General features: G+C 45.7%; 1 protein-coding gene across 3 annotated transcripts; it reads right to left on the bottom strand.

The window, feature by feature from the left end:
• Positions 1–1,959: 1,959 nt before the first annotated feature.
• On the bottom strand, positions 1,960–20,308 carry NR4A2 (nuclear receptor subfamily 4 group A member 2). Of its 3 annotated transcripts, none has more exons than XM_066345769.1 (8): positions 19,947–20,308; positions 8,125–8,248; positions 6,734–7,599; positions 5,840–5,969; positions 5,271–5,434; positions 4,181–4,383; positions 3,615–3,793; positions 1,960–3,471 (listed from the first exon to the last, which is right to left on the bottom strand). In XM_066345769.1, exons 3-8 carry the CDS (start codon positions 7,595–7,597, stop codon positions 3,215–3,217), a joined length of 1,797 nt encoding a protein of 598 aa, XP_066201866.1. In that variant the 5' UTR covers positions 7,598–7,599; positions 8,125–8,248; positions 19,947–20,308; the 3' UTR covers positions 1,960–3,214. The 3 variants fall into 3 exon arrangements, with proteins under 3 accessions (XP_066201866.1, XP_066201867.1, XP_066201865.1); XM_066345770.1 differs by lacking the exon at positions 19,947–20,308 and adding an exon at positions 9,926–10,405 and having other exon boundaries at positions 6,734–7,421; XM_066345768.1 differs by lacking the exon at positions 19,947–20,308 and adding an exon at positions 9,926–10,405.
• Between the last annotated feature and the right edge of the window lie 2,587 nt (positions 20,309–22,895).

Raw genomic sequence — 22,895 nt, forward strand, 5'->3', positions numbered from 1 at the left:
AGCAACTACTCAGAGTGGGTCTAGACTTAAAATAAGAAGATGTTCTGTCTGAGCTGAAAAATGTATGGTCAAGTCTCCGGAACAATAATTATGTATTTTCATAGCTGAAACGATACACAGTAACTGGCATTGTTATATCCCCCGTTATAAAGTTTTAATCTCTCTCTAAAGAAGTCCCATGCAATGTCTGGCTTTTGCGATGCAGCGTGTCCGTTGCCTTTCTTGGGTTTTACTCCTAGAATGACTAGAACAGGAAAAGTCCTCAGCTTCGCGACCTCAAAGATCCAGGGGAAATGCGTGTAAGGCTCTTTCCCCTCGCAACCCGGATGCTCAGCCTGGAGTTGGAAAGCGACTTGGCAACTGTGAAGCAGAAAAGCACTCGCCACTTTGTAACCTGGGTATTACAATGCAATGTACGCGGAGGCGATGCAGTGTGCACGCGGCCATGGAAGAGGGTCATCCCTCCCTTCTTTCACCCCAAATTCTCGGGAGGTTGACGCACCACCTGACACCCCACTGGCCTCGGGTGATGTATAGCCACTTCTTCAAGGGAAAACCGACAACAGAATTGTTTCTGGGTTCAATTCTCGGGGATTCTGAGTCGGAACGTAATTGTGTCGGGATTGCAAACACCTGGGAGATGAGCGCACAGGGCTCTTGCAGACTTGTAGCATTTCTAAAGAGCTTTCTCTTTCTGCTTGCTAGTGTGAGTCTGGTTGGGCACAGGTTGTGAAAATAAGAAAGGCAAGCCTCATGTTTTCAACAAAGCCAGGAAACTGAACATTTCGCTTATTATTTAATCTCTTATAAGGCCACCCACTTTTGCCCCTCGAAGTTACCTGCAGAAAAACGCATCTTCTAAAAATCACCTAAATGACTCGGAGACCTGCTTTCTCTCTTTAACCGACCCAAAGTTTTTGAGGCAGCAAAGGCAAAGTAAAAACCGAGGACTCTCATGACAATTTACTGTTCTAACCCTGCATTTAAAAACAGTAACACTACATTTCAGTGACCTGGAAGCAGTTGGTAATTCACCAGGGTCAGCAAAGAAGACCAGCCCTACCTTTTGCTTCCTATGAATTCACAGCTGTCTTGAGGTGACAGTTGAGGACCTTAACTGCCCAAGGACTAAGGTGCTGAGCCGAAGTTAAGGCTGTAAGAGGATTCTACAGAGTTAAGTTACTTTCTTGCTCAAAGTTGATGCTGGGTTGAATTCTAGAAGCTGTGGTATAACTTACTTATACTAGACCTGGGAGCTGAAAAATGGATATTTTATTTTTTTATTTGAGAAACTTTAAAGGCAAAATATTCTAGAACTACAAACTTTATTTTGTTACTATCCATTCAAAGGAAAAAGAGAATTGTAAGAAATGCCTCTACAAAGTTCTGCTCAATATCAAAAACCACTGACCCAAGGCCCAAAGGGCCAGAAATGCTTAGTCCTTCACCAAAACTCTTTACAACTAGTATTAAGTAGAGAACTAGAAAAATCTAAGATTAAATCCAACACATTTCCATCCACGTTGACTTACTGAGTCTTAACAAGATACTTCCTAAACATGGTGCAAGACAAAAACTTGACAAAACTTTGGACCTTGCAAAAGTTCAAAGCTCTTTGGTGTCTTGAACTTCTCTTCTGAAAGTTGCACCTATTAGCAAAGTTAACAGAAGAGTTGAGATATTTTCAATTGCTTCTGATAAATGTAGGTTGTCACACTGGAAAACTGTGGTTAAGGAAAAATATTGTATTGAATTCTCTGAAAATTAGTTCAATTCCCCGGTTTCTTTTGCCAGCATAGATCTAGGCTGTCAGTTTATAACGCAGATGTCTAATAAGTGACCTATCCCAAATCAATCTCCAACTCTATTGTATATTGCTATTATTTTCTCACCCAGAAAGAAGACAAAATTCTGTTCATTTACATAGTTTATTGTTGTAAACATTAAAATTGTCTTTCTCAAAGAAAGAATTTATCAGGGAAAAAAAAATCAGTGTCTCTAACTGTCATACACCATAGAAAAAAAGGCAGTGACTCATATCATGTGCCATACTGGAAATATACAAAGGAAAATACTACAGAATATGGCAATATTAAAATTCTTACTCAAACATAAAATAATATATTAACTGACCATTTTAGACATTAAAAAAACAAAAAAAATTTCAAAGTGCTCAGTAATTTCCAGGGAGTTATGTATATTATAAGCACTCTGGAAACAGTCGAAAGCTTGCATGCAAGTTCTGTTTAGCTTTAGACAACAAAATAATCAAGATATAAACTTTCTTTTATCAACATCAACGATACGTACAACACTTACAAACAAGGAATGTTGGACGGTGTTACAAACACTATGTGTCCCTTTGTCAGGATTTTCTGATGTGTAATACTTGTGCCCACCTATTTTACAATTGAGAAAATGTTTAAGCTCAGATAACTACCAATCTTTATAAAATCTAACAGACTACATAGTGTCTGAAATACTATTTATATAATATAGACATTACTGAAATAGCAAGTGCCTATAACATTTTCAACCTAGAGTCAACATGCTGGTCCCTTTTTTGTGTAGTTATTATTATTATTTTTTATTTTTTTGCAAACACACTTATCTTTAGAATTTGTAATATTTATTCATAAATAGGCACAAAATAATTTAAAAAGCCAAACTGCATTGGGTAAATTTACAAGCCTTTGCTTTCTTCAACTCATGCCACCCACGCAACATTTAGTTTTAATATATATTACAGCTTTCTTTACAGCAGAAAACTTTGAAGTCTTTTAAAGGGCAATACTTGTGGGTCCCCTTATGATTGTGTGTGTGTGTCTGTGTGTGTATGACATTTGTCTTAACTGTGACAACCAAACGTGCTGAACATTTCCCATCATACATGAGGAATCCTTCTTCTGAACATTAAACTGATTTTTAAACTGATAATAAAAAGTTGATACCACTGTATTGTGTGTAGTCCATGTTCTAAATCCAGGATGCCCCGAGCCAAAATGCCCTTTCAGGTTCTGCCTGCAGGTTAGGAAATAGCAACAGTTTTTATTTTTTGTTTTCCTTTAGGGATTAAGGGGCTGGGAGTTTTATGGAACAGGTGGGGCCACTAGAGCTGAGACAGCTCAGGGGGATATCTCTGCCCTTGTGACTTGCCCCCTCTGGACAGTTTTAGGTTTTCCTTCCAGTTCCTTTGCAGTGCATGGGAGGAGGTCTAGAAGGGTAAAGTGTCCAGGAAAAGCTTGTCAATTATTGCTGGCGGCGGTACCAAGTCTTCCAGTTTCAGGTAGAAAATGCGCTGTAGACCCTGTGTGCAAAGGGTACGGAGTTCCGGGAGCTTCCCCAACAGTTTGGACAGATAGTTGGGGCGGTTCAACCCCCCGTTATTGAAAGTCACGTGGTCTTTGAGACAATTTACAATCTTGTTTTGTAGTTCTTCCACTCTCTTGGGTTCCTTGAGCCCGTGTCTCTCTGCAGAAAATATCAGAAACAAAAGAGGAATGCACAAAGTAGTTAGCTAGCTGGCAAGACCAGGGAGAATGGGTGGCGAGGGAAAGCGGGACAATCCCGCTGGGCAGTTCTGGAGAAGTGTGCCTTGCACCTCTGGTACTGACCTGTGACCATAGCCAGGGCAGCAATGCAGGAGAAGGCAGAAATGTCGATGTTCATATTCTGCAAGTTGGAGGAGAATTCAACAATGGAATCAATCCATTCCCCAAAGCCACGAACGCATTGCAACCTGTGCAAGACCACCCCATTGCAAAAGATGAGTTTACCCTCCACTGGGTTGGACCTGCAATTAACACCAAAGAGAGAGAGGGGAGAAAAAGAGAGAGAGAAAAGCTAAACAACTAATTACTTGAAGAGCAATAAATGAGGGATTTAAGAAGCACCTAATTACCGAAGAGTTAATAAAATGTAGACCAGTGGACCTTGAAAGGGTTCAGTTTCATATCAAGAACGCCCCCTATCCCACCTCCATGCCATTCATCCAAGACTTCTGGGCTCACTTCTTCCTTTTCTACCTTTTTCTACCACCCTTCCCCTCCTTTTCCCCCTTTTCATGCTCTATTCTGTCCTTTTCTCTTTCCCTCCTTTTATATTCTTTTTCCTCTTTCTTTTCCTGTCTTGATTGCTCTCTTCCTTCTTTCCTAACATCCTTGATGGCTTCCTCAGTTACCTGTACGCTAATCGCAGCACAAACAGTTCTAAGAAAGCCGATTCGAAAAGCAGGTCCTGGTCGGCTTTGGGCAGGTCAGCAAAGCCCGGGATCTTCTCCGCCCAGCCCCTGATGATCTCCATGGAGCCAGTCAGGAGATCGTAGAATTGCTGGATATGCTGGGTGTCATCTCCACTCATCTGATAGTCAGGGTTCGCCTGGAACTGGAATTTCATTTTAAAAAGCACTTAATGAGGTTCTCTAAAATATATAACCCGTGAAATTGCTAACCCCGTTTCTAGTAGCGGAGCCAGGTTTTTATAACAATTAAACCTCTCTCTGACCAGTAAGGAAATTAGATGTTCCGGGGCAATTAATTCAATTAGGGATGGTGCTATGAGGTCGCTGCTTTAAATATGTAAATTACCATTTCCATACAGACTAAATACAGTGCCATCCAGGCCTGGGAAATGTTCACTCTTATCTCCACAAAACAATTGACAGGTTAGTATTCATGCCAGTCCCAGAGTGGGTCTCAAGCAAAGATGCCCTTTGCAAATCTTAATAAAATTGCGGTGACTTCTAGGTCTGCCCAACATACTTCCTCCCATTAAAGCCCACACATTCTTCACAGCTGACGTAAAAGAGGGCTCTGACCACTTGATCCCACACCCTACTATCCTTCCTTAACCCTGTCTCTTTCCCCTCCCAGACTCCCAAGCAAGCACCCCCCTCCAGGACAGTGCCAGACAGGCTGAGGATGAACGCATCTCTGGAAGACTGGGAATAAAAATCCAAGTGGTTTGGGCATCACTGCCTCTGGTCTGGCAGCAGAGACATTAGTGTGTGAGTAGGTAGGACAGTGGGAGTGGGAGAGGGACCGGAAGAGACTCGACCACTGCGACCTAACTTCTCTTCCTGTGCACTGTCCTCCTGTCCGCACTTGCCTGTGGGTCTGCCTGTCCTCCTGTGGCTGTACCCAGAGCTCTGACGCCACAGCCCTGCTGGCCTCTTCTTATCCCTGGAGTCTAGGGGCTAGTGGTGGGTGTGGGGAGGGGATCCTGCCCATCTGTCGGTTTGTCCACATGATTACCCCCCGCCAGCTTCTTACCCTGGAATAGTCCAGGCTGGTCATAGCCGGGTTGGAGTCGACATGGGCCCTGACGAGGGCACTGATCAGACTCACCGGGGGCGAGGGGGGAGAGGGCTCCTGTGGGCTCTTCGGTTTCGAGGGTAAGCGACCTCTCCGGCCTTTTAAACTGTCCGTGCGAACCACTGCGAAGAAAGACCAGGGTTAGAGCTGCTCCCACAAGTGGGACCCAGCTGCGGCCTGGGCCCCTCCCGGGGAGAGGCTGCCGCCGCGGGGCGCCCGGCCGGCAGCGCAGGGCCCTGCTGCTTGTAAAGCCTTTACTGTCAAGAAGCATAAAAAATGCGGAGCTCTTTTATGTCTTCTTCCAAATGGGTCGTATAGTTATAAGAGGAGAAGAGCCTGGTGACTTTATCGAGGGAAGATGGGCGCGCAGGCAGACGCCGGTTCCCCGAGGCCGGGCGCCGAGGAGGGGGCCGGGGGCGCTGGGGGGCCGGGGGCGCTGGGGGCCCGGGTGGCGGCGGGGTGGGGCTGGGCAGGGGCCCCGGTTTCCCGCAAGCAGACTGCGGGATCGCAGACTCGCCCCGACCTACCTTCTTTGACCATCCCAACAGCCAGGCACTTCTGAAATCGGCAGTACTGACAGCGATTCCGGCGCCGCTTGTCCACTGGGCAGTTTTTATTTGCTAAACACACATATTTCGCGTTTTTTTGAACCGTGCGCTGAAAAAAAAAAAAAAAAAAGTAATAAAGGCCTTAAAATTATATTTCTCTTGAAAATCCAGCAACCCAGGGAATCCAGAGACAATTTCTCACCAGCTGGGGTCTGGATTCCCTTCCCACAAACAAACTCATACACACACTTTATTTTCTTTTCCTTTCCCTTCTCTCTTTCTTTCCTTTTCCCTCCCCCAGGTCATGTTACAGAAGAAAATTGATAGCGTTAACATTTGAGCTAACCTTGCCGCTCCTTGCTGTGTTTTATATGCCAAGAGAAGGAGAAGGAGACGCTCAGTAAATACAAATCCGTGGGCATTCATATTATTTACATTCCTTGGAGACCTTCTCTATTTAAAATGATAAGATTATTCAATCAGGATGGCGAAATAAAGAGATCACTTAATTTGACCACAGGGAATTCTGTTCCACTTGGTTAGCTCAGACACGGTTCTCTGTCCTAACCAATTTCAATCTGAACAGAGGAGACAGCTCCAAGCACATGCAAATGACCCTCTTCCAACTCCGGCTCCAGCGACACGAGGCTGCGGCTGCGGCGGGGGCCTGCCGGGCGGCGACCCGGGTCCCCTGTCTCCCTGCCTCCTGTTCTCAGGCCCCCGCCGGCCCCACCGCGACCTCTGCGGACCCCCGGGGCGGACCCTTCCCGAGCCCGCTGGGGCCGAGCTGCTGCCCCAGAGCGGAGGGCGCAGCCGGAGGCTCCCAGCTGCGGGGGGCTCTCACCTGCCTCCTGCGCCCCCGGCCCCGCTCACCTTAAAGAAGCCTTTGCAGCCCTCGCAGGTGCGCACGCCGTAGTGCTGGCAGGCCGCGTTGTCGCCGCACACGGCGCACAGCCCCTCGTTGGAGGGGGAGCCCCGCGACGGCGGCGACGGCACCTGCGTGTCCAGCAGCTGCGACGCGTGCCCGATCTGCAGCCCCGGGAAGCCCATGGACGCCGGCTTCCGGATGGGGTTGGGCACCGCGAAGGTCTGCCCGTCCACCACGTGGTGGCTGCCCGCCGGCTCCGGGGTCATGGGCACGTGCAGGGGCCCGTCGAAGCGCATCTGGCAGCTAGACACGGGGGTCCCGGGGGGCGACTGCTTGAAGGAGAAGAGGGAGAGGCGGGAGACGGGCGTCTTCCTCTGCTCGATCATGTGCGTGGTGGCCACGTAGTTCGGGTGGAAGTTGTGCAGGGAGCCGGGGTCGTCCCACATGGGACTGTGCTGCACCTGGAAGCCCGGGGCGCCGGACGCGGGGGGCGAGGAGGGCTTGTAGTAAACGGACCCGGAGTGCGGCATCATTTCCTCGGACTGGGGGGGCAGGTGGCTGTGCTGCTGGTAGTTGTGCATCTGAATGTCTTCTACCTTAATGGAAGACTGCTGTCCGGACAGGGGCATTTGGTACAAGCAAGGTGGCTTGACGTCGTAGCCTGTGCTGTAGTTGTCCATAAAGGTACTGAAGCTGGGGAGAGAAGTGGTGGCAGTGATTTCAGTGTTGGTGAGGTCCATGCTAAACTTGACAAATTCTGGAGTTAAGAAATCGGAGCTGTATTCTCCCGAAGAGTGGTAACTGTAGCTCTGAGAAGCGGGGCTGGCTCCTTGAGGCGAGGACCCATACTGCGCCTGAACACAAGGCATGGCTGGAAATGAAACAGGGTAATAATATACACTCAGCCTGGGCAACTGCACACTCTGTCCCGGGCTCGGGGACACCTGGAGCTACGCCGGCAGCCCGCGGTCAGAGAGCGAAGGGGCACGAGGGGAAGGGCGGAGAGCGCGGTGCTGCGCAGCAACACGGTGCAGGGCTTGGGAGGGCGGATCCAATCAAGACCCAGAGCTAGAAGCCATTGAGGGTCTTCATTTCCGGCTATTTCCAAACGTCTCCCCCTCAACTTCTTTTCACGGACAAACACCCCACCCCACCCCCACCCCCGCTTAAATGAGACTTTCCCTCTGGAGCTCAGCTTCAGCAAGCTCATTCTAGAAATGAAGTTGAACTGCACAATAAGAAAGTTGTTCCTGAAGGCAAAAAAAAAAAAAAAAGGTGGACAACCTTAAGTTGCAGGGTTTACTGAGGAAGATCGCACTGCCTCTAGTCTTGATGTTTAGGGAATTGGGGGGTGGGGAGGAGAGAGAGGAAAAGAAAGAAATCAAGTTGCACTAACCTTCAGCCGAGTTACAGGCGGTTTCAAGGAAATTAAAGGTGGACAGTGTCGTAATTCAATGAAGGATAACGTTTCCAAGATTTTTAGAAAATCAATGGGGAGTCCAACCTGTCAGATCTCCTCCCTGAAATACAGACACGAAAAGCTTCAGGGTAACTTTCTGGACAGATTCAGCCAGGCACCTGCAGACTCACCAGGCAGGCCCTTCTTTGCCCTCCGTGAGTGTTTCATTGGAAATTGTGTGCAGCCTTCATCAAGCCTAGCAGTTAGAATGAATGTGTAAAAAAGAGATGGCTGAAAACAACAGAAAATGCCACCCACTGCACTGTGTAAATCCTTGCAGAGATAGGGTTCTGAAGAAGCCAAAGTATTCCATGTGCTTCTTTAATACTTATGAGGTCATAAATTGGCTCCTTTGGTAGGGTGTATGGAGAGTGAGGGAGTGTCATTTTCATTTCAGTTTGAGACCCAAAAAGAAGAAACTAGAATTTAATAAAATACAGCATTGTAACCTTCTCTGATTTCCCCCCCATGATGAAACTGATTTTTCTTTTGGGAAGAGGGAGGAAAGTAAAGTCAAGAATATAAAATGAAAAAAACCTCTCCCTCTACCCCTTATGAGTTATGAAATATTAGCGAGGCCTGGGCAGCCCTGAAGGTAATCTGAATGGGCTTTGGACAGAGCACTGGGATTGGGGAAACAGGTGAACTGGCATTCACTTTTCCAGCAAACTCATCTTTCAACATTTTTAATGGCTAAAGGGTGGGAAGAGGGGACCCTAATTTTCCAGGAGCATCTTAGGTCAATCGCAGAGGGAGGCCAGTGTTGCTTATCTGGTATTGGCACCAACGTTAGAAACACGTCCCAACATTACAAGCTGAACACCTTCCCTATACAGCTTGCCACAGACTGCGTACTTGCTGGAACAAGGCATTCTTGTATCCTAGTAATTTTCAGATGTTCCCACTTGGAAGGCATTCTAGAGCATAGACAACCTTGTTACAAATGAAAAAGAAAGCCAAGCATCCACTCCTTCTGTTCTTCTTGCTCCCCTCTCAGAACCCTGCTTCATGGAGAAGGGAGGTTAACCAGAAAAAGTAGAAAGAGAGGAGACTCTTGACCCCCACAGCCCTGGAGAGAGATGTCTGAGCTGGGAATTATCCCCCTGGTTACTTCATAGCTTCATGATTGGACTCTACATATTCTCTGTCTCTGGCACACTCACATACAGAATCGCGGCATATATCAAAAGCAGAAATTTCAGGCAACTTAGTAACAGGACACTCTACCCTCCTCCCCTTCACTTACTCAACAATACCCGGGAAACACTGGCACACTAGCCCGCCGCAGTGACAGTTCCCAAGCAACACATAAACTGAAGTCCTTTCCCTCTCCCTGTCACTTTCTGAGCAGCGTCCAGGCCCCTAGTATACACAGGACTTGAGAGTCTCTGTGTCCAACGGCCAGAATCAATTCCGCACTAAGACAAACTTTGTGCACATTTATTTCCGCGGGCAAGTACGCAGCTCGCTGAACTATACAAGTCTCCCTCCATGTCCACCAATGATGAGCCCGGGAGCCTCTGCTGGGAGCCAACTCCCCGCTAGTGCCGAAGCGGGTGTTCGGACAACTGCCCTCGGCAGCCGCGCACACCCACTCCCCATCCTCCTGCCCCACTCGCGTCCCGCACTTCTGGCGCCCAATTTCAGAGAACCTGTACACAGATATGGAAAGAAGAGACGTGCAAAAGAAGAAAGAATAATTTTAAAAAAAAATGCGAGCTGTACGGGCGGCACCTACTCATTTAGGAGTTCTCTGCGTCTCTCTTCATTCATTCAACTCCGCCGAAGTGTCGTTCCCTCTGGGAGTCCGGGCGCAGGGTCCGGTAGGGGCGTGAGAGAGGGGAGCAGGGAGCCGAGACGCCCGGAGCCGGCGGGGAGCAGGTACAGGGGCCGGCCGGACAGGCGAGCGGGACCGCGGAGCTTTGCGCGAGCCTCCGGGAGGACTGGCCCTGGCGGCCAATGTGCCTTTGTTTATGTGGCTCGCGCTGCCGCTGCCAACACGCACCTAAAGTCTCCGCGCGTCAGCGCGCGTCAGAGGCCCGCCGCCCAATCGCCGCGCCGCCGCGCTCCCCGGACTCCTGGCCGGCGCTCGCTTTGGTATATTTCCGACCTGACGTCACGAGCAGGGCCGATTTTAAGGTGGGAACCATTCTGGGTTCACCTTGGTAGCCAGCTTGGTGGGGTTTTTTGTTTTTTGGGTTTTTTTTTTTCCGAAAGAGGTGTGACCTCTCCACTCTGGACCGCGCAGCCCTCAGAGCAGCAACAACTCACCCACCTCCCCAAACCCCGCGCCGCTGCTGCCGCCCGCCGCTCACACGTGGGGGGGGGGGGGGGGCAACAAAAGCCTGGGCGGAAGGGAGCCCTAGTGGGGCCAGGTAGTCAGCACCTGGAATATCAATCATGAGGTGTGCCTGGCAGCGCCCTAACCTCAGCCACCCACAATCGTCACCCCCACTAACGGAAGCGCGTACAGATGTCCCATGACACGAGACGCCCAGAGGGCTCAGGCCATTGGGGTGGGATTTCCCTCGCCCGGTGTATCCCCCTTTCCTCCCTTTCCCTGGCCCTGGCCGCCGCGCCTTCTGGCATATTCACATTCGTCTTCTCTCTCTCTCTCTCTCTCTCTCTCACACACACACACACACACACACACACTCGGAGTCCAAGTTGGAAGGGGCTAATTTGTGTTCCCTCCTTTCGTAGCAGTTCCTATGTGCAAGGGAGGCCGTGGTGCGTGGATAGGGGGGTGAAGGGAGAAGGAGGAGGAGGTGACCCAGCCCTTTGGGGACCCCAAAAGTCGGAGTGAAGCGTAGTCCACTTTTTTTCTTTTTTTCCGGCAGACAATGCAGCTGAGCAGCTGGCAACAGGTGCGCCTTCTGCGGAAAGATGCTCTAATCAACATTCGCTAACTCTAGTACTTTGGACACTCCTCGATGCCGATCAATTCCTACCACGAGTTTAGGCAAATAAACTGATCCTCCTCTGAAGTCCAAGGGTTCTCACAGCCTTCTGTGAGAGCCAAGAATTCTGGAAAGACAAAATATTGGGAGAAGGGGGTAGAGTAGCCCCGCTAAACGTGAAGTGTGAGCACTCATTCAGCCTTCCAGGAAGAGGGCCCCGGCTGGCTGTGAGCTGCGGGCGCACCCCGCACCCCCGCGGCCCGCTGAGGAGGCACCGACTCCGCCTGGCAAGTCAACGCACCCGTCACGCTGAAGGCGCAAGGCGCTTTCTAGCAAAAGCAATGCTGTTTCTGCCAAGAGCGAACCTCCTGGCCGGTCCTTCGACCCGAGCTGGGCGGGCCTCTGAGGGCTTCTCCCTCGGGGCTGAAAGAGACTGGGAGGTGGGTAGGGAGGCTTCGGGGGCTTCTTCCCTCTCTGCTTGCGAGTTCCAGCTGGCCCTCCTCCTCCCTCGGTGGGGCTCGCTTCCAAGCCGCCGGGGCCCCTTGCAGCTTCCCGCCCCCGCCATCCTGGCGTAGCCAGTACGGGCCGAAAGCGCCGTGCAACTATTCGCGCCTCCGAGCCTCTCGCTCGAACCTGCACCCCAACTTTGCCCGCTCCCGTGCTGCTGGAGAGGCGTAGCCATCAGCTGCCCTGCGTTTGCCCGGGAAGCCTCGGGCTCTTTTGCGCCGTGCCTTGGGGAAACCTACGTGACCACCTTAAGTTTCCCCAGATGTTGCGATTGCCGCTGCTGCTGCTGCCGCCGCCGCCGCCGGCGCTGCTGCTCAGCTGTGCCTTAGCAGGAGCAAGGGAAAAAATCAAACCAGGAAGTGTGTGTGTGTGTGTGTGTGTGTGTGTGTGTGTGTGTGTGTGTGTGTGTGTGTGTGTGTGTGTGTTTGGGGGGAGTTGTGGTGGCGAGTGAGGGTGTGTGAGTAGGGGAAGAGGGCGAAGAATAGCTGATTAGCATGAGCTTGGTAGCGTCAGAGCCCCGTGGGCAGAATCGATTCCACGCGAACGAAAGGGAAAAAGTGAGAGTTTGGAGAGCTAGGGAGAAGGAAAGGGGTGGGGGTGGCGGTGACGCAGGGGCGCAGGCATTGACGCACCGGCTCGCCTGGGCCCAAAATAGCAGCTCTAGCTCTGTGGCGCCCTCCCGGGTTCCCTTCCCCTTCCGCCAGGGAGCTGGGCGCGCCCAAGCGGAGCTTTCCTTGATCCCAGCGGAGGGCCAGGCTCCGGGCCGCTATTTTCAGGCAGTCGGAAACTGAAGCACAGACACGCTGGGGTGGCAGTTATTATTTTTTAATGTATTCCTAGGAAAGCGAGGGTTGGGAAAACTTTGTAACCATTACCCTTCATACACAAATAGATACATCTAAGTAAACATATTTCCTCTACACGCTCCTCCACCCTCAATTCCATTTAAAACACACACACACACACACACACACACACACACACACACACACACACACACACACGTTAGCCTGGGTGAGTCTGGGGACAACTTGAGAATTTTCTTCCAGAGAGTAGGAAAGTGTTCTGGACTTCTTAAAGTGAACGAGAGGAAAGAATCTCATACTGTGATATAACAGCAACCTGTGGAGTTTGGTTTTTTGGTAACATAGTCTTTCTCTAAGTCTTAATGCACCCAAGATCGAGAGGCAACTTTCACAGCAGATTTTTATAATAATTAGTAATAACTGAGGATGACGTAATTAAATATAATATTAAAATGAGAGAAAAGATGGACTTCTTTCCTTCTATACTACAATCCGTGGAAGAGTCCTCTTGGAAGAGAGCTAGTTCCTGGGAAGCGTTACTTCTTAGGAAGATAGACCAAAAGCAAAACTAAAATACTTAAGCCAATTACTGGATAAGCTACTTCTTGGGTTGGCCTTTTCGTTTTCGGTAGGGCTTGGTTGAGCTAGAGGTGGAAAGGATTCAGCACAGGCATCAGAAAGTATAACGAGGGACTACAATCAAAACTTCACATTCTTGTGTTCCCACCAGATTCTGATGGAAGTCTTAGTAGAACCGCCCACTTCTGTAATTTACTGATCCTGTCAGTAGGGGGCCTCCACAACGTTCAACATTCAGAATAACTCACATCACACACACACACACATACACACGCACGCACGCACGCACGCGCACGTACACGCGCGCGCGCGCACTCACACAGAGCTATAACTACTTAGGCCAATCCCGAAGAGAGCATGCTGCAGGCCCAAATATTCATATTGTGCTAGAACTCATAAATATCTATAAATCTGTGATTCTCTTCTATTTGTCTGGAAAAGGGAAACAGTTTAACACATGGAATTAGGTTCACAATAGATTTTCTTTATTTTCTCCTGCTCGTGTTTAACTCACTGTTAGGGAGGAGGGGTGGGGGGAGGGGCGTTGGGAATCATAATGGTAATAAAATCTTTATATCACCAAGCAGTTCAAATTGACATTCAGTGTGGAAAAATGAAAGCATGTTTTAAAAATCCTATGATTACACGTTTAAATAAATTATACCTTAGAAGAGAATTGGTGTGAGTGTACTTGCTAGTACATAAGAGAATGCTTTTCTGCACAGAGGTTTAATTACACATATAGTGGAATCAAAATGTGCAATTGAACAATCTTTTAGAAAACGTGTAAAATAATACTTTAAGCTAAAAGAAACTGAAATTCTGCATTTATATGACTGCAACCCTTCAAGATTCTTAAATATAAACTATTTCATAACAATTAAAATGACAATAATGGTTTTTTAGGGCCCAGAATCTGATATAACTTTAAATTATTGTACCGTGTATAAATGTATAAAGTTACCCACAATGGTGGCCTATTTTCTTAACAATTTAAAATAAATGGGAGTAAAAGTTGGTCCTATCCCTAAATACCTCTTTTTCTGACACCAACAAAATAAATTTAAAAATTATTATTCCTATCAATATATACCACTATTAGATGATCTCAGAAAAACATTCAGAAAAGTAATGTTATATCTTTTATAGTAACCAATATTAAGCAGAACATACTGAAACATGTATGCAAAATATTTTTATTAAAAAATCAATATAAATAATACATACACTCACATCTAAACCAAAGTATTTTCTTTTGTGTATGGCTAGGCAGATTATACTTAATAAAACTGAGCTTTTGGTATAATTTAGAAAGCAAACATGAATATAATCCCACAGGATTTTCTATTTTAATGCATGGAAAGGGGGCCTTTAGGGATTTATTTCACTAGCCTCCCAAAATGAACTCAGAGTAGCTAGCTGCCCTTACAGTTCAGATGTAGTGAATATACAGAACTCTTACATTGTATGAAAAGGTAACTCTAAGATATTTCATAATAAAATTACTTAATGAAATCTATTTTAAGGATAAAAATGAGATATATTTTAAGTTATATTTAGACAAACACATTCATGGTATTGTTGCCATTTGGCAGGAAGTTTTACTTTACTGATAGAAGAAAGAAATTTTTACTTTGGAAAAAAATCTGTTTCTGAAAATACACTATCCTTTTTTAATAGTACAGGTTTTGGGGGAGGGTTTTGCTTTTGCCATTTCATTTGCATTAACAGAATATCAATCAACCAAGAATTTGTTCTTTTCCTATAGGATATATAGAGAATAAGTCTATTGCTTAGCTGATATTCATATTTTGGGTAACTGTGGCCTTTACTCAATTTTATTTGACCTATTTTCACCAAAAACCATTTAATGCAGACTTAAAAATTCTTTTTTACTTTGATTCAGAACCCGTTCTAGAAACGTGTAAAGATGTGCAGAAGAAAACAGGACTTTTTCTGCTAGAACCATCTACTTGTAAATTTAAATTATAAAATTGAACATATGGTAAAACCTCATGCCACTCAAAAAGTATTTTGCATAATAAAAACTCTTCATCTTTTCTCTAATGTTTGATTCTGGGTAACCATCTCCTAAACATTTGCTTTTAAATTAACCACTTAATATTTTCTTTTTTATTGTGGTGAAATACACATAACAAAATTTACCATCTTAATCATAAGTATACTTTTCAGTGGTATTAAATACATTCACATTGTTGTGTACTCATCATCATCCATCCATCCCCATAACTCTTCATCTTAGAAAAACTGAAACTCTAGTAACTCTTCTTGTTCCCCTCCTCCCAGCCCCTGGCAACCACCAATATTTTCTTCTGTAACAATTCTTTTTTATTAAGTAGGGAAGTATAACTTTGGTTTTAGATTTCATTGCTAATTTTAATAAACATGGGAATCATTACAATGTACAAAGTCCTAAAAGACATTTTGAACATTCTGAAAATAAGTTGTTATATGCTAAGAAAATATCCAGGACACTTGAAAATTTTAAAGTAGCTATAACATTAGTAACTATCACAGTGTTATATGGCATTTTCTTTAAGTAGATAAAATATATACACTTTACAACAATGTGTATGTGTATATCTTAGCTGGTTAGTTTTTGTTCTACCTTTAGTGATAAAATAACATTTGATTTCTCCCCTCAGACTAACTGGTGAATAGGAATCTCTCAATATAATGAAAAATAAATATACAATATTGATGTATTATGACAAACATATATATGCCCGTTTTCTCATCATAATTCTGCAATTATTAAGACTATAATTTTAATACTACAAAAGTAACATAGCAGGGACCCTAACAGTGACAAGTAATAAATCTAATTACCATATCCTTTGAATAGATGTAATATAAATTTCATTGCTCACTTAAAAGTTCTAAAGTTAACAGCATAAACTTGAAGTTGAGTAATTAAGTAATCCTTATATAGACACTTATTAAAGTATTTATACATATTATCTTAAATCTACATCTATCATTTTGCCAATTAAAATTAGGACTTTAATTGCAATTAAGTAATTTAATTGCCAATTGAACAGCAAAATTGCTAAGTGACTAATTTTAATGCCTATTTTAATTACCAATCATGACGGGGGAGGGAGCTAATCAAGTTACATCAAGCAGTACTAGAGTAATGATGTGAAAAAAATAATGCAGAACAAACATTCCAGGCTACATGCTTTAAAATAAAGAAACATAAATTAAATAAATGCAAACACAATCTTATAAAATACTGTATTTCAATATCTAAATACAGAACATAAAATATAACAAAATTAATTAAAGAAACCCCTGTCAATCAGTCAAAGTAAGGAGAACCAAATCAAAATTCTGTGTAGTATTTACATGGCACTCACACTAACCCAGATAAACACAAAGCTGCATATATAGCTGAGAAGAAAAGACTGCTTCCTGCTTAGCTGGTTAAATATTTACAGATTGACAGTTTTAAAAAATTCTTTATGAACACTGTATGGGAGTATTCTTTATGAAATACTATAAAAGAAAAAAAAACAAGTTTCTAATGCAGCAATATGGGTTTAAATTTAAAAAACAAACATGGCTACTGCAGTGGGACTATATATTCTTTCTTACAGGCTCTCTACCCTCCCACACTCACTCAAATGAAGTTTGTTACAGGCTTGATGCCTGTCCATAACCTGTCCCATAATACCTTGAGAGATGCATAAATCTGCCTTATTTTAAATGTTTTAAAATACATTTGTGAGTAAAAAAAAAAAAAAAAACTCAAGAAAGCAGCTAAGATTACATCACAATTAAAATTACTTAGAACATAGGGGAGATACCTTGTTCTAAAAGTATTTCCCATTTTTTTCAGTTAAAATAAACATACCAGTTCAAGATAAATGTGTAAGCCAGCAGGCAACCAAAAACACTTGTGAAAGTCTTCTTGGCCAGTTCAAACACATTTCCAGAAGTTTTCAGATTCAAGCTAATTCTCAGACTAGCAACATGAAAAGGTAAAATTGAAAGAGGGAGGAAGGGAAGAAGGAAGGAAGGAAGGAAGGAAAGGAGGGAGGGAGGGAGGGAGGAAGGAAGGGAGGAAGGAGGGGAAGGAAGGAAGGAGGGGAGGGAGAGGAAGGAGGGGAGGGAGAGGAAGGAAGGAAGGAAGGAAGGAAGGAAGGAAGGAAGAAAGGAAGGAAGGAAGGAAGGAAGGAAGGAAGGAAGAGAAGGAGGGAGGGAGGGAGGGAGGGAGGGAGGGAGGGAGGGAGGGAGGGAGGGAAAAAGAAAGGCAAGGCAAGTTCCCTTTTAGAAAATAACAATGATAACAATGCTAGTACTTTCCAGCTACTGGGCTCACCTTGGCAGCCAGCCACCTAATTTAGAGTAACAATGGAAATCCATCAAATTTTCATTTAAAATAAAAGTCATGATGCATGATAAATCTCTTGGTTTAATTACTGTACATGTATACCAAAAATATACATAATTCGTGTCTATAAAAGGGCCCCAAATTATTCAACTATATGTAATGTTATAACTTGAGAAAAAGCAAATAGTGCTGCTTAGGATTTTATTTACTAAAAGACTCAAAATCTGAAATGAAGCAGAGCAGGACTTTTGCCTGGCTTTTGAAGAGGAACATCAGGGCCTAACAAAAGGCTGTCATACCTGTTCATGACAATAACAACTTTATAAGACAAGTTCTATGTGACTGATTGAAGTACACACTCACAGTCTATTCAGAAGTCATGGAGATGGAGTCATTATTGACAAGCTCACTACTGATTGAGGTTAAACTTCCTTGAGTGCTGATGTCACAGAAATAAGACCTCAGGCATTAAAAGATTACCAAAAACAGCCCCTGGAAAAGTTGCCATAACTCAGATCTATCTTAATGTGTTTTTGTATAACATTTTGCATACACAAAATATATTAGATAATAATTATCAAAATTATTGCACTAAAGCACTAAGTAACAAATTATCAGCCATCAGAAAAGGAGAAAAATGAGGAATTATTATCTTGTAAATATTACATCGAAAGGACATGTTAACTTTCTGAAATTTAACATGGCTAAAAATATATACTCTTAGACTATTTTTTGTATTTTGCTAGCCTATCAATTCACATGAATTAATGTGGTTCCCATATTGTTGGAAGCAAAATTTATAGCTTTCAGATATCCCTTAATAGGTGTAAAAATAAAAAATGTCATAGGAGTCATTTTACTTTTTTTACCCTAACTTTCTTGTTTTTTCAGTGTTACCTCTCTGCATTCATGAAAGTATAAGGAAGAATACAGTAAAGGACAACCATGTTTATCATTTGAAATTAGAGGTAATAAATTAAATATATTATTAGTCACCAAGTTGTGTAAAAATAAGACTTTTGAAATTTTACAGAGTCATTCCACTAGGATCTGAACAGTAACTTCAGTATGCTGTCACTGACATATCGGGAGGTGTTGGAAGGAACAAATGACCAGTACCACCACGCACGTGATTCAACTCTAAGTATACACACAGTGTGTGGGGGATGTGTGTATAGAATTTGGCTTGCTGAGGTCCTCCTTATTTTTCTTACATTTCTTATTTCTCAGCACTGTTTTCTGTAATTTACTTTCCTAAGTTCAAGAATGATTTAAGTAATTAAAAAAAACTGAATTTCAAATACTTAATAAGTGGATTTAGGCATTATGATTGAAACGACTCACAGAACACCTACTTTTCATAGGAGTCCTTTAATTTTCTGCGTTCCAAAAGTGGTGTCGCTTAGATTGCCAACTCTTAAATAACTAGCTTTGGAGATCATACTTCTCATTTCTCCATACCCTCATCGATTACTATTTGGAGGGCTATTTGGCAATTTCCAAGACTACAGTTTTGCTAAACTTTATAAACTTTGTATCACCCAGAGATAGGAGGGCAAAGGCAATACAGAAACAGATTTTACAACCAGAATGATTGAAAGAGCCTCTCAAACTACAAATGTATGCTATAGAATTTGAAAAGTGGCTCTATAGTTCAATGTATACCACAGAAATTATGCGATGCTATCTTCCTGTTGTTATAACGTATCAGGTCAAGGGGTATAAATTGTAGCAGGTAATTCATTTTGTTGTCCAGAGAGTCATTAAGTTCTTTCCAGTATATATGTGATTGACATCCCTGGAGGTGAAAGGCTAAAAGAACCATATGGCAACATGTTGCATTCCGTATGCTATCTGCCCATCCGTGCTTAAGCTGCCATTAGCAACATCTGTACCTTACGGAAATCCAGCTGCGCCGACGCCGGCTGACAGAGTTGTACGGGTTGGGGTGGAGGGTGTGGGGGGGAAATCTAGCTTAGCGCCATTAACTTGAGACTTAAAGTCTATCTACCAGGACGGATGGAAGCTTTCACAATTAGACGAGACGACACAAATGCTTTATTAAAGTTTAATTTTGAACTCCCAATTAGCGAAACTGCATTACAAATCGATTGCAATTTCCTAGAAGGCACAGCAAGTTCTCTGCCTGCCTGTCACGTGCAAGAGGCTCTAGAGCAAGCTTTCCAGCTCTCGGCAGCTGAAAGGGGAGGGTTCAGAGCCGGTCTCCGCTTCCCAGGAAGTCCCTAAAAAGCCTCGCCAGCCCCTCCTTCCGCAGGGCGGGGGCGCAGAAGGACAGATCCCGCGGGAGGGAGGACTCTGAAGTCCAGGACGGCGGTGGGAGGGGCGGGGGAGGGGCGGAGAGGCAGCGGAGGGGAGCGAGGGGGTGTCCTCTATCAACTCGGCCTCTCGGGAGGAGCCTCACGTAGTCATTCGCGCAGAAGTTTCCCTTTCGCTCATTGCGCTACGCACCCAGACTGGCTTCTGCGAGCCGGCCGTGGGCGGAGGAGCGGGGCGACAGCAGTCCCAGAAGGGCGGCCCGGCGCTCACAGCCACCCCAGGTCCCCTCCCCCACCCAAACAAGAACCCCCACTCGGGTCCGAGATACTTTACCTGCCCGGCGCTCCCTGCCCCTCGGTCAACGCATCCCCCGCTGGCTGCGCCTTGGGTGGCTCCCGCTCCCGGGACGCACAAAGTGGTTGCCCCCGGCCGGCTGAAGTCTCCCCCTTTCTCACCAAGTTGAGGAGAAGGACCGGGGAAGCAGATTAAGTGGAAGCGAACGCTTGGCCAAAGCGAATATACTGATACTTTTTTAAAAAAGAAAAAAAAGCAGCGGGGGCCGGCCACGGCCAGGGGCAGAAAAGGCCGGTCACGTTTCGGGCGACCGCGGGCGGGCGGGCGGGGGTCGGGGAGAGGCCACCAGCCCCCCTCCCCCGGCCCCCGGCGGCGGCCGCAGCTGCACACACAGAAGCCCATTGTCGCCGCTCCCGACGCGCAGCCCCGCGGACTGGGCCCCGCGGCCAAGCGCGTCAGCGGCCCCGTCAGCCGGGCAGGGCTCCGTGACGCGCGCGCAGCCCGCGCTATAAATAACCCGCCGCCGCGCGGCTCGGGCGCCTTTCCAGTGACGCCGGGCCAGGCGCGGGAGGAGGGGGTGAGGGAACAATAAACCGCTCGCCCGCGGTTCTCCCAGCCTCCCCCGCCCGCCCCGTCGGGCGCGCCCCGTACAGAGCCGCACGCGAGTGGGGAGCGCAGCGCCGAGCCGGCGTCCTCCCATCTTGGTGGGGCCTGAGGGTCGAGGCCGAGTGGGGATTACTTCCACACCGGGAGACAGGACGGGGCAGGGGGCCTTGGCGACGAATTGAGCGGGGGAGGGGGGGGGTGTCGCTGTACTTAGAGTGATTGAAACCTCTGGATGCTTCCTCCACTCTCCAGCACGCTTTCTAGTTCCAGGTCAGCTGTGTGTGCTAGTAAATCTTCAATTCAAAACAAAAAAAACTTGCATCTTAACTGCCCTAATCGAGCATGGTAAAGTATATGTGTGAGTTCGCATCTCATGGAGTTCAGCTTACATCCCACTGGACCCTATCCTTCTTCTTCTTCTCAAACTCCACCTAAATTATTTTTCTAGGCTTCTGGGGGTTAGGCCCACGTTACTCATTTAATTTGTGGAGTTGTGGAAAGGGTGCCCCTTCGAAGAAGCAGGCATGGATTCCAGGACTCATGCTTAGTCCCAGAGCATTTTGAGTGTCTTTTTGGCCATAGCATAGGCCTTGAATATAGCACATTTGAATTTTCCAAAAGTCTGTAATCTTTGAACGGTTCTAGACTTTCATCAAGGCTGCTATTTAAAAGGGGCTTTCTCTATAGGTAAATTTTTTTTTTGTATGGGGACTTTCTACTCTAGCTTTCATACTTAGGCAATTTTGCCCGACATCCTGACACTTCTGCCTGTTAAGGTGCAGGTCCATCAAGAGACAAGTAAAAGGCCCTGGCTGGTTGGCTCAGCGGTAGAGCGTTGGCCTGGCGTGTGGGGGACCCGGGTTCGATTCCCGGCCAGGGCACATAGGAGAAGCGCCCATTTGCTTCTCCACCCTCCCCTCTTCCTCTCTGTCTCTCTCTTCCCCTCCTGCAGCCAAGGCTCCATTGGAGCAAAGATGGCCCGGGCGCTGGGGATGGCTCCTTGGCCTCTGCCCCAGGCGCTAGAGTGGCTCTGGTCGTGGCAGAGCGACGCCCCGGAGGGGCAGAGCATCGCCCCCTGGTGGGCGTGCTGGGTGGATCCCGGTCAGGCGCATGCGGGAGTCTGACTGTCTCTCCCGGTTTCCAGCTTCAGAAAAATAAAAAAAATAAAATTAAATTAAAAAAAGAGAGAGAGAGACGAGTAATATAATCTCTCCTCCTGAGCAAAATGCCTCGGATATATGTACTCCAAATTTTCTGATATGCTAACATATAACTTGCCCACGGGAGCAGAGTTTTGAAGTAAACTGGCATGGATTAGGGTAAGTGAAAGGGCTGGGGAAATGGCTCACAATGGAGACAGAATGGTTTAGTGAAAGCTTCACTGGACTGGGAGTTGGAAGACTAGAGAATTGGGGTTTTAATATATCTTCATTGTACCTCTGTGCCACCTTGCAGAAATCAGAACCTCTCTCTGCCTCAGTTTACTTATCTTCAAAATGAAGGACTGATAGTTTCTAAGCCCCTTTGAACTCTAGCATTCTAGGACGCCAAAGAACATTAATTGTTTTCAGGTATGAGATTACTAATAGGAGCAACCAGTGTCTTGTGGGAAAAGGATAACCAAATGTAGAAGAACAGTTTAGCTCCTGACAATTTATTATTTTGTACGTTTTACAAAAAGAAACTATATTAAGGCCAGTTCAGAAAAACAATGAATTCAACTAGACCATTAAAACTATATGCTTTATTTACATGACAGCAGATGTCATTACAATCTGATGACGCCTTAGGCCCTTTCCAACACCTTGTTCTTTTATGTGAGTGAATGAATTATGGATAGCAAAAGGTACTAGAACCACTTTCTCCATTTTTGCCCCCATCTGGCTTGTGAGATCTTTAGGAGCAGGAAGTTTTCAGTCAAAAGACACTGAAGTGTTCATCAATTAGTGGTATTTGTGGGGCAGGCAAAAGTCTTCTTCTGATTGAACTTCATCAGAGTGTCAGAATCTGTCTAAGTCTCCTGTCTCCAGGTTGATGAAGGCAGAAAACATAAAAACAGCAGAAACACGTTTAGAGCCAAAACATTTGCTTCACATAGGCACGATCAAAGTGTGATCACAACTAAAAGTTAACCAGTATTTTCCTGATTCCAAAAGCACATCTGTCTCCCTTTTCCATAAAATGTTTGGTATCTCTAATTTAGTTTCATCTTAAAGTTCCTTCTGCAGCTTAGAAAGATATTTTTCTTTCACTGACACTTTCAGTTTCTCACATAGTTTTAAGTCAAAACTCATTTCCTTATTTCTTATCTGTTTTTAATGTGGTCAGCTCCATTAGCCATCATCTTTACCTGGAAAAGTTTAACAAAATGAGAATTAGAAT

The sequence above is a fragment of the Saccopteryx leptura genome, chromosome 7 (assembly GCF_036850995.1).
Source record: "Saccopteryx leptura isolate mSacLep1 chromosome 7, mSacLep1_pri_phased_curated, whole genome shotgun sequence".
In the NCBI taxonomy this organism is placed as follows: Eukaryota; Metazoa; Chordata; class Mammalia; order Chiroptera; family Emballonuridae; genus Saccopteryx; species Saccopteryx leptura.

Excerpts from the sequence above, each read along its gene's own strand:
- NR4A2 (XM_066345769.1), bottom strand. The coding sequence starts at position 7,597 with ATGCCTTGTGTTCAGGCGCAGTATGGGTCCTCGCCTCAAGGAGCCAGC. Across the intron at positions 5,435-5,839 it reads TGTTGGGATGGTCAAAGAAG|TGGTTCGCACGGACAGTTTA; the intron begins GTAGGTCGGGGC and ends CTTTCTTCGCAG. Across the intron at positions 3,794-4,180 it reads GTGCTGCGATTAGCGTACAG|GTCCAACCCAGTGGAGGGTA; the intron begins GTAACTGAGGAA and ends TGTTAATTGCAG.